The sequence below is a fragment of the Lepisosteus oculatus genome, chromosome 14 (assembly GCF_040954835.1).
Source record: "Lepisosteus oculatus isolate fLepOcu1 chromosome 14, fLepOcu1.hap2, whole genome shotgun sequence".
Lineage (NCBI taxonomy): Eukaryota > Metazoa > Chordata > Actinopteri > Semionotiformes > Lepisosteidae > Lepisosteus > Lepisosteus oculatus.
In genome coordinates this window covers 52,869,942-52,884,239 of record NC_090709.1, presented here as the reverse complement: position 1 = coordinate 52,884,239, position 14,298 = coordinate 52,869,942, and the positions used below count along the sequence as shown (strand labels likewise).

Genomic DNA, 14,298 nt, shown 5'->3' with positions numbered 1-14,298 from the left:
TGGTATGAGTGTAAAGCAATTTTAATTAATATTCCAATACATTTCCAAGCAACGGATTATTTCCACTATATTTGGGAGCCTTCTAATGCAATCCTGCGTTACACCGAGTACGGTGCTAAGCCAAATGAAGACAGTTTAAATTAGTCCGCTACTTTAGTTACTCTGGAGTGCTGCAGTTATTACTTTGTGTTCATTGCAATTGAGAACAGGTTAAGTTCGGCACTGCGGACTAAGCACAGCAGGAAAGTTTGTTGCAATTGGACTTAAGGTGGAGCACAAGTTTAGACGGCATCTGCGTTCTAAGCACGGGTTGAACTCCTGTTAGTATGCTACTTTCAGTTCGATGCAATTGACCCATAGAGTTTGCCCTAATAAGGTCTGAATGAAGCTTAAGCAGAGCCAACCCATTGCCTTTATAACTTCCATTAATCTCCACCCATCTTCCATCGCTCACTTTTGATCTTTCTAAGACAAGCATTTAACTGGAGTTCAGCCCAATGATACTGCTGAGAACCAGAGAAAAAAAATATATATATATTGTAACGCCCTCGCCTGGTGGTGAGGAGGAAGCGCCCCTAGGCGTGCATAGTACCGCTGGGCATGCTGGGAGTTGTAGCCGGGGAGAGTCTGAGGGTCAGCACGGTGACCAGCGGCTGACCCTACCTGTGTAAATAATGTCCTAGTAGTTCTAGTGCCCTGTGTAGTCTTATAAGTATATAGCGTGTTGTTAAGTAATTACCACCCTAAAGATGTGTACGTGTTCTGTCAGTCTCCTCATGTGCATGTATATGCTGTGTTTGGTTTTGTGGTTGTTAAAGAATAAAGCTATTGCTTGGTTTGTTAATTGCGTCTCCACTGTCCTTTGTTCTGAGAAAAACCTGTAAATGCTACATTGGTGTCAGAAGCGGGCAGGATGGACAAATCTTGGCAGACATTAGCCGATTCTGTCAAGTGCTGTCTGACTCTAAAAGATACAGAACCCATCGGCAGCGCACATAGGGAGCCTGAGCAACTCCTGGGTGCGACAGGTGGCCACAGCCCTTACCAGGGCTATCCAGTAGTGGTCCTGCCGGTAGAATTGGGGCGACTGCCTGCTACTCCCGCCCAGTGGATGCCCCAAAGAGAAGATACCCTCCCTGCCGGAGCTGACTAGCGATTCCCACACCGACGGAGGAGTCCAGCAAGGGGGAAGAGAAGCCAGCCCGTGCAGCAACCCCCGCGGAACAGCCCCGCACGCTGTTTTGCGACCGCAGCAGGAAGAGACGACACTGAGCCCGGTTCTGCTGGGCACCCAAACCTCGCACTCCGCGATCAGTGTCGGGAAACGGGAACGGGTCGGCTCAGCGCATGGACGGCCGCCCTTGAACACCTCAACCCCCTCTCCGGAGAGCGCTGTGAAGACCGGCACCCCTCACACCACTGTGGGGCGAGTCGGCTATAGCCTGTACCTCCAGTGCCGAAACGAATCGAGGACCAACCCTGCCTGGCCCTGCTCGACACGGGTTCATCGGTAACCCTACTCCGGCCGGGCATCCTCCCCGACACCGAGGGCACCAACCCCCCAGGATGAGAGGCCTCCAGCCTGCGGCTAAGGACTGTGATGGGACAGCTCGCCGTAGTGCGGGGAAAACAGGTGCTTGCCTTTCGTCTAGATGCAGCGATGGTGCGCCACCCCTGCTACCTCGCACCCATCCAGGAGGACTGCATTCTGGGGCTGGACCTACTGCAGCGAGTGGGGGCCAGTTTGGACTTGGGCCGGCAGGAGTTGGTGTGGCAGGGGGAGCAACTTCACCAGGTGGAGGGCAGACCCGGCGAAGGCTGAGGGACACGGGCTTGCCGGAGCCGGGGGAAAAAGAGTCAGTGGCGGCGGTGGCAGACCGGGCCTGTGAGCCGGGGAGCGAGCGTGCCGGATCCTGCCCCTGAGTCGGCGGCGGCGGTTGCGTGGAAGCGAGGCGCGGCGTTGAGGACCTCTACCAACACGACATCGAGACTGGAGACCCTCTGCCATCCGCATCCCAACTGGACGCATGGCTCACGCCAAGCGGACCGCCGCCGAGGAAAAGATCCGGAAGATGGCCGCAGTGGGAGTGATTAAGCCCTCTGCGAGCCCTCGGCGCCAGCTGTACTGGTCCAAAAAAAAGAAGGCTCGTGGAGGTTCTGCGTAAACTACCGCAAGCTGAACGAGGTCACCTGGAAGGATTCCTACCCCCTGACGAGGATAGACGATGCCAAGGACTACATCACCGGGTCGACCTGGTTCAGCTCCCTTGACCTCCGCTGTGGCTACTGGCAGGTACCACTCGCTCGAAGCCTCTGGCAGTTTACTTTCAAGAGGCTGATGGAGAGGGTGCTGGCATCGGTCCCGTGGAACCAGTGTGTGCTGTATCTGGACGATCTGCTGGTTCATGCCCAGGGTTTCGACCAGACCACGCCGTGCTGGCCTGAGGCTCAATCCCCGCAAGTGTGAGCTCCTGAGGCAGGAGGTGACCTTCCTGGGACATGTTGTTGGACTGTGAGGGGTGGCTACAGACCCAGGTAAGGTCGCCTAAATGAGGGGTTGGCCGACCCCCCGCACCGTCGTGGAGCTGCGCAGCTTTCTGGGGTTGGCTTCGTATTACCGGAGGTTTGTCCGGGACTTTGCCAGCATCGCTCCCCCGCTGCACCGCCTCACCGATAAGGGCCGCCGTTTCGACTTGAACTCGGGCTGCGAGATGGCTTTCAGCCGGTTACGTGAAGCTCTGGTGGGGGTCCCCGTGCTGGCCTACCCCGATCCGTGGTTACCGTATATCCTGGATACCGACGCGAGTGTCTCGGAGTTGGACGCGGTGTTGGCGCAGGAGGGGCCAGATGGGGAGCAGGTAGTTGCCTACTACAGTCGGGTTTTGAATAAGGCTGAACGGAACTACTGCGTGACCCGTCGTGAGCTGCTGGCGGTGATGGTGGCGGTCCGCAACTTCAGGCCGTGCCTGTTCAGGACCCAATTCCAGTTGAGGACCGACCATGTGTCCCTCACCTGGCTGCTCCACTTTAAGGAGCCAGAGGGGCAGATGGTGTGATAGATGGAGGTCCTGCACGAGTGGTGCACGGCCAGCCGGGCGTGGGGCATTTCGGCTGTAAAAAAAACTTCTTATTGGGGTCTTTGCCACTGGGACATGGAGCGGTATTGCTGAACGTGTGCGGTGCCCGTGGCCCAGAAGGAGCCCCCCTCCAACAACACCAGGTGGGGACTCCTATGGAGCAGGTGGGGGTTGACGTTTTGGGCCAGTTTCCGCGCACTGAGGCTGGAAACTGCTATGTCCTGGTGGTGGTGGACTATTTTACAAAGTGGCCGGAGGCCTATGCCCTCCCGGACCAGAGTGCCCCCACCGTGGCCGATGCACTGCTGGAGGGGATGTTTGCCAGGCTAGGGGTGCCGGAGGAATTACACAGTGACCAGGGGCGTAACTTCGAATCCCAGGTCTTCGCCAGAGTGTGCCAGCGCCTGGGGATCTCTAAGACGCGGACCACCCCGCTGGATCCCCAGAACGACAGGTTGGTGGACCGGTTCAATCGGACTTCAATTGGTTTGAAGAGTTCTGCTGTGTTTTTGTGGTTAAGGCGATGGACTTGAAGTCCATCGGGGTCTCCCCGCGCAGGTTCAAGTCCTGCTGACTACGACAATCTCCTTATGTCATCGTGTGCCTGCATAAAAATGGAAACGCACTGCTCTACTTTTAAAGCGCAAAATTGCTTGAAACCGCTGCCTTGGAAACAAATTCTTCAGCGTCCACGAATGACATTTCGCAGCTGAAAGCAGATAAGGATGCTTTTAGTGTTCGTGTGTCTTGTGCCCTACTTCCAGCCCTTGAAAACCTAATTAGTAAAGCTGAAAGAACCGACTCCATGGGTGTTGGTCGTGCACAAGGAGGAGCTGTGACAATAGCAGAGAAGGAGTGAGAATGGCGCAGATGGAAACTCGTTTTCATGCGCTCCTCTGGAAGGAATGAAAATATATTTATGTCTTTATTTAGTGGTTTCATTAGTGACAAAGACTAAACTTTCTTGGAAAAATGTATTTTATGTAAACCATGTTTGCTATTAATTCAGTTAGGGCTAGAATATGTTCATTGTCTTCCAATGAAAGAAGGGTTCCTTTTGCCGTAGTCGGGTTGACATTAGAAGCTTGCCACGCCCGGACTGTTACACCAACGCATTAGCATGTTAAAGCGATTTCATTGAGGAGCCTAGCTTTCTTAACTAGTAAGTAATGTACTTTTGGAGGGGGGAGGTGTCTTTCGCTGGAAATCTTGCCCCCTTCTACTTTGAAAATACCTGTGAAACCGGTTTAATTCGTCACAGCCAGCACTCCCGCAGAGAGGGGGGTTGTACTTGTTAATGTCTTAGCCGGAACACATCATTATATCTCATTTTGTATTTCTTTAAAAAAATCGTTTGCCCAGCCTAACACTATTGTTGTTATTGTTTTTATCCTGTAAAGCGCTTTGAGCAGCACAGCTTTCTCACCAGTTAGATTACTTTTTGATACAATCCTTACACAAAGCAGAAACTTCTTGTATTTTCCGATGACATACAAGTGGAAAGATTACAGATTTTAATCGTCTTTATTCTGAACCAGGGAAAATCTGGTCATGTTTCTCTATAACAATAATAAAAAACTTTATTTTACATATCACCCTTAAAAGTGGCATCTCAAAGCAATACAGTAGATGGAAACCACAGATTACAAAGTAAATACCCAGACAAACGCTTTAATAATTTTTAATAAAATGCTTTTATTCATTCAGCAGAGAGAGCGTAAAACCTGGGCATAACAGCTGTTCCTTTTTCTGATCACCCGCTCTCTGGATACACGTCTCACCTGTCCTGTTCTTTGTTTTCCTAATTTGCTGATTATGCCTTCTGCGATCCACTCCTGCCCTCACACCTAAAGAAGACTATTTTAAATTTATATGCGTGGTCCATTGTGCAATTTACACTTGTATGTGCTGTCCTTAAGGTGATATCACATAAAGGTGATATGTAAAATAATGTTTTTTTTTATTGTTATAGAGAAACATGATCAGATTTTCCCCGTATCAGAAAAAAAGACTAAAGTATACTAATTTGTCACTAGTATACTTTTAATACAGTCTTTGCTGTGCTCTTGAGGATCCTTGTGATATTTCGAGCTCTGGTTGAATGATAAGTGTAGCAGTTTAAATAATTTTCGTAGTTAGATATTATGAAACGCTCTGTTAAAAGCAAGGGAGTTTTTATGTCCATTACAGTAAAAGAAAATGCCTGACAAAGCAGGGCTTGGACAGATTCCAAGTGCATTTTTGCAATTTACGTTGCATTGTGCTGCTGTAATACAGTTTAAAATAATTAAAAGTCTAAACAGTATCAGCTTTATTTATGGGTTCCAATTTAAAAAAAGTCAAAAACCGCACTCAAAATGCAATTTAGAGCTTTCTGGCAAGAGGAGACACCCAAATTAATAAAGTAACATGCCACTGCATGAACAAGGTTATACTGCTATTTCCTTAGATACGCGATTAAAAAATAATTTTTATTAAATTTTTAATAAAATGTTTTTGTTCACTCATAATCTGACAATTTCAGGAAGACTAAGGAAGGACTAAGGGAATTGTCATCTGTTGTGAAAGCTCTGTGAGCTCTGTGACTTTGAGACCACTTGTTATCCCAGGTTGTTTGAATTGCCACAATTCAAATAGAGAAAAAAGAGCTGACTGACAAGATTTAAGATGTGGCTGTCAATGTTGGATTAAAAAAGACACATTGCCCGACGTTAGTTGCATTGCTTGAAAAATAATTTTATTTCGAGAGACTGGATAAGTAATTCAAGTGTTTTTTTTTTAACTTCCTGAAAAACAAATAATAATTTAACTATATGTGCAAATGTTTTATGATATGTCGCTGTTGTGAATGTCTGTGGAGTGTATCTTATTTGCCTGTCTGTCCTGGCTATGCTCTCTCGCTTGCTCGCCCTCCCCTTCTCTCTCTATCTCAATTCAAGGTGCTTTATTAGCATGACAGATTGGTACAATCAGTGTTGGGTATTTACTTTGCTTTGAGATGCCACTTTTAAAGGTGATATATAAAATCAAGGCTTTAACTTGCTTTAACTCCGCAAGTCTGAGTTCTCGTGTCTGTCCTATCCGAACCCGAAAGTATCACAATATGTATCTTTATAGCAGGTGGTGTACAACTTTTTAGTATAGATTACACTTTTCTAAAATGTATTTAAAAAAAAAAACGATTACAATCTAATCTTTCCATGTTTGATCCCAGGATCCCAAGAAAAATAAATCTAAATGGGGAGAATGCTATGCTGAAAGTTTATTAAGATACTTAGAAGACAAAGATATCAATTTATGTTGCATTTGTCTGATTGTGAATCAAAAAACACATATATTTAAACCTGCGTTTGTGATTTAAATCAAAACGCGATTTAAATCAATATAAATGTTTATATTGTAACACATAGGTGACTATTCATTGTTATTAAAATGACTTAAATTCGATCATGTTGTGATATTTAGAAATATAAATTTGTTTGGTGCGAGTGAGGTTTTATTTAATCTCTGACCCAGGGAAATGTTTTATTTTTTCAAAGAAATGTTTGTTGAAAAAAAAGTCATGACTCCAGCAGGATTCAAACACACAGCATGTGAGGTAGGAGTCAGGAGCCTAACCCACAGTGCCACCAGCAAGGTCACATGCAGAGTGCTGAAAAAGCACTACAGAAACATTATCAACAGACAATGTACAGCATGTACTATTCTTGTGTTGCGGTACATGAATATAATTATATCGTTATTCATTTCTTTAGATACGCAATTCCATATTATATTCCCTTTTAATCAAATTCTAAAAGTATGCTTGTTGACTCCAGTATCACATTAGTTAAAGACTTCGAAGCTTAAAATGTTAAGGGAGAAATGGAATACTGGTGTGTATTTTTTATTTAAAGTACAGAGACCAGCCATATACTGTATGTTTATGTTCCAAAATTAATATCGTTTATGGCCTTCACACGCGTTACAGTATGCTCCTATTCTTTTTATGCTCAGGTACTAAGATTTCCCTTCAGTGGTAAAATTCCATATGAATATTCAATGCTAAAATGTGCACAGTAAAGACATTTACTGTAAATCTTTCTACGACCGACCAACGGACTACGAGTGCCCCTGTCGGTCAACCAATCATGTACCGCGGTATTTTGCGTCATCGCGCGTCACAATGCGCGACGCCGTAGCCAATTACCTCCGGGATGTGTCTGTACTGCGCACTTTGAATGGCTGCATCTGTACCTTCCAATCACTGATGTCGCTCTCCCTAAACCTTAACGTGATGTTTTGCAGATGTGCAGTGTGCCTTTACTCCTGTATTAAAAACGACCTCTGTTGTCGGGCGGAGTTGAAGGAGAACTAACTGCACAGAAAAAGTATGTAACGATAAAATGTTTCTACACTTCAGAATGTCCCTTTAAATCCCTGCTCACACACGTCGGTGTGGGGAGCGGGCAGGTAGAGAGCTTTTCCAGAAACTCATGATGTTTCTCATGGGGTGTTACCTGCAGTAGTATCTCTCTCCACGCCTTTGGAAAGAAAAGAGTGGCTCCAGTGCAGGGTAAGGTCAGAACAGCTGGTCTGATTGTCTTAGAAAACAAGAAATTAAAATCAACAGGGAAATTGAACAATACAGAAATCAGAGCAGTATACAATAGGAAGCAAGCAAACAAAATGCTCAGCAAAATCGTAGTTGAGTAAATTGGTGTAAAAAAAATATTTGTAAGCAAAGGAGAGCCCGTGCTGCGTGTGAAACACATCAATAGTTCAGCATTTCTGAAACGTTTAATTGAATTGACAAAGAAATCCTCCCCTTAAACTTCAAGTTTAAGGAGAGGAGTCATGAACACTGACCTTAACTGAGGCAAGTGAAGCCTGCAGTTCTTTGGATGTTGTTGTGGGGTTTTTTGTGACCTCTTGGATGAGTCTTCGCTGTGCTCTTGGGATAATTTTGGTCTTTAGAAATGGCTTTATAAACTTTTCCAGACTGATAAATCTCAATCACTTTTTCAGACAGGGCCATGTAGGTTTAATTTTTCCCTTAATAATAAAAACCTTCATTTAAAAAACTGCATTTTGTGTTGTGTTATCTTTGTCTAATATTTCAATTTGTTTGATGATCTAAAACTTTCAGTGTGACAAACATGCAAAAAAATAAGAAATCAGGAAGGGGGCAAACACTTTTTCATACAGCTGGCTCTGTGGCGCAATGGAGAGCGCGTTGGACTTCTAGGCCTTGATAGAATGAAGTCATTCAAAGGTTGTGGGTTCGAGTCCCACCAGAGTCATGTATCATTTTTATTGAACCTTTCTAAATCCTCTAGGGATTGGTGTTGATCAAGTCAAATACAGGACTTCTTAAGAGTCCACAGTTGAAAATGAACCAGCAGCCACAAGAAAGAAATTAGCACTGGACTGTGATCACATCACTCCTGTCCTGGAGTCCTTGCACTGGCTTCCTGTCAACTTCAAAATGCTCAAGCTCAGCTATAAAGCTCTCCATGGCTTGGCACCTCAGTACCTGTCTGGGTTATCGCCCTACTCCCCACCTCACAACCTTCGCTCTTCTAATTGTGTTTTCCTATCTGTCCCCCAGTCCATCTGGACTACACTCTATGGGTGACAGGGCCTTCTCCTGTTTTGCCCCAAAGCTCTGGATCTTTATCCCCAAGGATATCAGTCACCTTCTCTAAACTCCTTCAAATCCAGACTCAAAACCCTCTTCTTTAGAAGAGCTTTTAATGCACTATTCTTTACCCCTCTGTTCCTACTGTATTTAATACCACCATCTATTGTCTCCTCTAACTGTGTATTCTCATCCTGCTTATCTTGTGTATTTTTTTAACTTTATTGTTGTCATTCTGTAAAGTGCTTTGAAAAGCCACCTTTAAAAGCGCTATATAATGTAAAGATTATTATTATTATTAATAATGAACAGTGCATTTAACACTGAGCACATGTGGTCCTTCTTTGCAAAGGATTGCAAAGGTTGGGAATTAGCTTTTCACTCGTGTTGTTGAAGACCGTATCCTGGCTGTGTTGCAGGAAATGTCTGGATGCCATCACCGGATCAAGGAGAGGATCAGGGTTTTGGGAAGTCTTTTTGATGCCTGACACTGTGTGTTTCCTGGTTGTAACGGGTGTCATTCTGGACCTAAACAACAGAGAACACCATTGAAATCGCTGGACTGCCTAGCGGACACTTTGTCGCCTTCTTCTGACCTGTAATTAATGTGATTCTCTGAAAACGTGGCACGTTGTATCTGTGCTACCTTTATGGAGGGTGACCACACTCATAAGGATCATAGATTCGATCACAAGCATCTAAAAACGAGAATGAGAAAATGACATCACGCTATAAGGCTGAATGGCACGAATTCTCCTGTTCCTTCTGCAGCAAATGTGAGTTTTTTTGCTTCTTAACACTGAGATAGTTGGAGATATTTGGCAGCTGTGGGATTCCAACTCAACCCTCAAAGAGACTGGAGCTTTAATCCAGCTCTAAACTAAAAACTTACTGACTTGTAAGGGCTGGTAGGAGAGGAAAATAATAAATGCTTCTTTTTTGGTCTTTAGCTACTAAAAGAAAGGAAAAAATATTTGATTATTATTTATTCACCAGTTGTTTTGATCAAATTATTGTAACGCAGTGCCATATTAAGGTATAATATGTACATGAACGTCATGTCTGAGTCGATGATGGCAGCTGAGTATCGCTGGAGGACAGTTCATCATGAGTGGGTAAGCCTGCATAATGAGGGAGAAGAGATCGGCCTCTCTGATGCAGTGTCCAGTGACACTAACCTTCTGTCCTACTGTTCTCTGCTAATGTAGAGGGTGAATGCTTATTTAGGTGAATGTAAGGTTTCATTCTTGTAAAATATTTCCGAGCACTTTTTTTGTTGCTGAAAATTAATCTTGTGCATTTGAATGAATTCCGATATTGTCACCTAATTCTATACATTGTTTCATCAGACTAGAACTTTTATAGGAGCTCAATTGCATTTATGAATTGCATAGTGATAGTATTTCTTTCCGTTTAAATACTTCAGTCAAAAATGTAGAGAAGGTGCTCCTGTTTTCACCATTATAAGAACTGTGATGCACCAGTAATATTTACTCTCACAAAAGTATTGTAATTGTATTGTTCTGTTCTGTAACAATCTTGAGTGACACAAACCTTCTCTTTTACTGCACTACACTTCTCCAGAGGCCAGTTCAGCACACAAGGATCCTCAGTCAAACAAACAATGCAATCGCTTGATAAAAGCCATTCCTCATCCTTTCTCTTAGTATTGGTGCAACTTTTGTATCCAAAGAAGGCGATTTGACAATGAAAGGTGCAATCATCTTAAAGAGAGTCTTCATGAAGGCATGCACAGCTTAAGGCACATGAAGCTGAATCCGTGAGCTGATTGACACAAAACAATGTCACTTCACATTATCCGCAAAGCTGTTTTGCTTGTCTGACCACCTCTTCGTACTTTACAGTGAGCGCATATATTTCAGTTTCTTCTTTTGTATTTTCCTTACTATTTTACTGTCCCTTTCCCCCATGTGGAGATGTATCCACTGCCAAAACTGCTGTCTGATTATTTAAATTATCTGTAAAACTGTTACATGACTTCATCTAATTGTAAATTTATAAGACAGTCTGTGAGACATTTGTGAGAGTAGCTGAATCCCAGGGCTGGTGTGGAATCACACACAGACAGATCTTCTGTGTGATCTGAATCCCACTGCCCAGAGCTACAGACTGGTCAAATGGTCACTATTGTAGACACGACCATCGGACAATCGGCTACAAATAATCAATATACTGATCATATTGTCACTACTGGGTTTTATTACATAAATACTATATATAAATAATAAGATAATTCCACACTCATGTGTGTTATAAAACATTTATAAACATTTTGGGAGGCTGACATACAGTAAAGAAAGTAATACTGAAGGGCTGGAAGTCCTGGAAAGCGTTAATAGAACCTTCTTGCTTTCGACCTGGAACAGAGCCCACAACTGCCAGATCAGTGACCCCTGAGCCCAGTTCACAGAGAGGAGAACCAGGGGCTTTTCTATGTCTCTAAGAGGGCTGGGAGGAAGGATAAAAGGGGGAAATGTGACATGAGTCCAGGCTGTTCTGTCTGATATTGTTCATGTAGCAGCACTGATTGTCTGAATATCTTCTGGTTCTGGATTGTGAGGATAGAGAGCAGTACGGAGTTGAGATCCTGTCTGAGTGTGAGTCTGAGCAATGAATCTGACTGAGAAAAGAATTATGATTTTTTATTCTGCCTGAGAATTTTCCTGAGAATTTTTCCTGAGAATTTTTCTTCTTTTCCAAGTGGTGTTACATCCCCTTCAGATACTCTACACAGACTGCCAGAGAGAAGAGGAGAGAGAGATGGACAGATACGAGCACACACAGCAAGAGACACATACGTCTTGATTTACTTTGAAGCAAGTGTTCATTTCTTTTCAGGAACAAGTTGTTTTTGAACTTCAAGAAATTCATACAACTTCTGAAAGATAAAATACAAATCTTGCTTCTCAGGACAGAAGAAATGCTGCAAAAAAATGCCAGTGATTTGTGAAAAGCAACGGGAATGTGTCCCTCTGCAGCTGTTAAACAAAGGGCTGGTGGGTCAAACGCACTCAGGGACGTGCTTCAGATTGTGATGATGTAAACATAATCTCCGCTAAAAATTGAAGGGATTTCTTCGCAAACCCTCTTGAATGTTGCAGGAAATCTTCGTGTTTTACTCGTGTGCAACTAAAACAAGTAAACAATTCAGTACCTAAGTCAATGTCCAAGAAAACCATCCTCACGTGTGGAATTTTTCTTTAACTGGCTGTTGGGAGAATTCATTTATACACCCGTTGTATCCTTAGCAAAAATATTTTAAAATTAGAACACAGATTTGTTGGAGAACTTGACAATCCTTGACAATCATTATTAAATGAGCATTATAGAAATGTGCGTTGATATTTTTAATATGTACCTTAATTGTAATATATATATATAATTGCTTTGATATGGATGTTCATTTGAAGGAATTGAGGAAACTATGAAGGATCGCAGAACAACCAAAGATACATTTGGGCATCTGCTATTGGTAAAGATTAACGAATACAGTAAGTGTGAAGCTTGCACATACACGAGAGAAAAAGATCAGTTTAAATTCACTTCATTAGACTGACGGTGTGTATAGCAATGGATGGTTCCGATACATCGACCTCTGGGTTATGGGCCCAGCACGCTTCTGCTGCGCCACTCTGCTGACAGTTGTCGTAGTGTGATTCAACACAACTGCTCTATCTTTGCTTTCTAAAAGTGCGCCCGAGATGAAAAGTTTCAACGGCAAACACAGACGTCACTTTGAGCACTTGGTCTTTTATAGTACGAATCATCACACGCTGCTCTACATGGGCGTGTCTTCAAGATCGTTGAGAACCAAACCTTCTGCTTTCCGAGGCAACTGATTCTTTCCTTGTTAATTCACAAATCTTCAATGGGAATCAGTGAAACGAAAACCAAATACATGTACACACTCGCGTCCTAGCCTGAAAGAAAAATGATGGAAGCATTTGAGAAATAACAAGAGTAGTCTGAACAGCTCTAGTCTATCAACTGCTCTACAAAGTGATCGCTACTTCCACACCCAGTTTATAACGCTGAAAATGATTCAGGAAGCACAGCAAAGTTCTAAAAGCAGTGGTTGAAAAGCGTCTAGATACATAAAATGACAGTTTCTCAAAAGTAAAATCTTAAGCTTTTAAATATTGTCATCCATATATTTTCGTTTTTCTCTTTTTTACATAACACGCTTTCGAGAAATAGACTGTCTTGTAATGAAGGCTGCATTAGAAAATGTGTGTCTAAATTAAAATCGCGTTTATGACTTCTGCGTTTTTCAGCTTTCTTAGCGCTTGGGTCTCGATTCAGATATTGCAATGAAAGCAACAGAGGAGTAAGTTTTCCTTTTCTAAATCAAAGGTGATCTGCTCACAAGGAAGTATAAAAACTTCAGCGTTTACTTTTTGAAGACCGCAAATTGTCGAAACACTATTGCTTCATAAGCTAATACGTAAGGTTTCTGAGCACGCATTGTATTACTAATGCTGTTATTAATTTAAAAAAAAGCTTAAATTCACATAATGGAATTTGGACGGCTCAAAGTAGTCTATTCTTTGTACAACATTACTTGCCCGCTGAGTAGAGTTTAAAGCAACGGCAGCAGAAGTAGCAGTAATAGCAACAACGTGGTTAGAGTGTCATAATACACTCTATGAAATTATTGCGGCTTCAGATCGTTTTGTTCTGTTGAAGCTGCCTACAGGCTCTGAATTGCTGACATTGGCTGTGATCTTTTTTCAGGTTTCATGAAATTCTTCACATATTTGAAATATTTAATTCGGGTTCGCCTAATACACGGTGCAAACCGTACCTGCAGCAGAATGCTGTGGCACATGAAGCCGTTTTGTTTATCGGTTGTAAGGATTTAGGAGCGTACTACAAATCGAGCAAGCGAAAAGAAAGTTAAACAGGAGTCACTTTTTGGATTGCTAATTCATTGTGCTCTGCTCGTCTAGGTTCAAATCCTATCCTTGTCATGGTTAAGGCCTGAGACGTGTGTGTTTTTTCTAAACGGTGTTTGCATTTGTTTCCTCTTTACTCCTGTAAACTCAGGATTTTTTTTCCTTGGTGGCAACAATACGCTTCTGTAAATGGTAGACTCTGCTTTCAAATTAGCTGCACCAGGCATTCGGATACAGAAAAACACAGGGATTTAAAATTCAGGAATATGAATGGCCAATTGCTTACAGATAGGGTTTTTACGTTTTCTTATTTAGCGATTTGTGTATCAATCTTTTAACAATTCATTAAAATGCTAACAATATGTAAAATCAAAACAACAGCACCGTTAAATGCTGGGGAGATAGGTAGTTATTTTTTTTCCATCAGATGCCAATCTCTAATGCTGTGTGTGAGAGCTTACGTACCTTTCCTTTTCTCACATTTTCTGACAACTATTCCAAAGGGGCACCCTGTCAGCTCCTAATACTTTTTAAAAGTCTGCCTGCATGTTTGATTATTGTCGTTTTATTTAGAAAAAGTTCAATATTGATCATAACTAAAGAAAATTAGGATCACGAATAAAAAAAGGGCTGAAGATGCGAGTCGCTCTTGAATCAGAGCTGGGCGACACGGGCTTCTGTTCTG

At 43.0% G+C, this 14,298-nt stretch overlaps 1 protein-coding gene and 1 non-coding gene across 2 annotated transcripts in view; both read left to right on the top strand.

The window, feature by feature from the left end:
• The first annotated feature begins 3,232 nt into the window (after window positions 1-3,232).
• The window catches only part of LOC138242657 (zona pellucida sperm-binding protein 3-like), a 197,537-nt gene continuing 186,471 nt past the window's right edge, over window positions 3,233-14,298 (top strand). Inside the window, exon 1 of the mRNA XM_069198210.1 lies at window positions 3,233-3,563. Within this exon, the coding sequence (XP_069054311.1) occupies window positions 3,233-3,563 (331 nt within the window). The remainder of the gene's footprint in view (window positions 3,564-14,298) is intronic.
• On the top strand, window positions 8,267-8,359 carry trnar-ucu (transfer RNA arginine (anticodon UCU)). Its single transcript has 2 exons — window positions 8,267-8,303; window positions 8,324-8,359. It is a non-coding gene; the product is annotated as a tRNA-Arg (tRNA).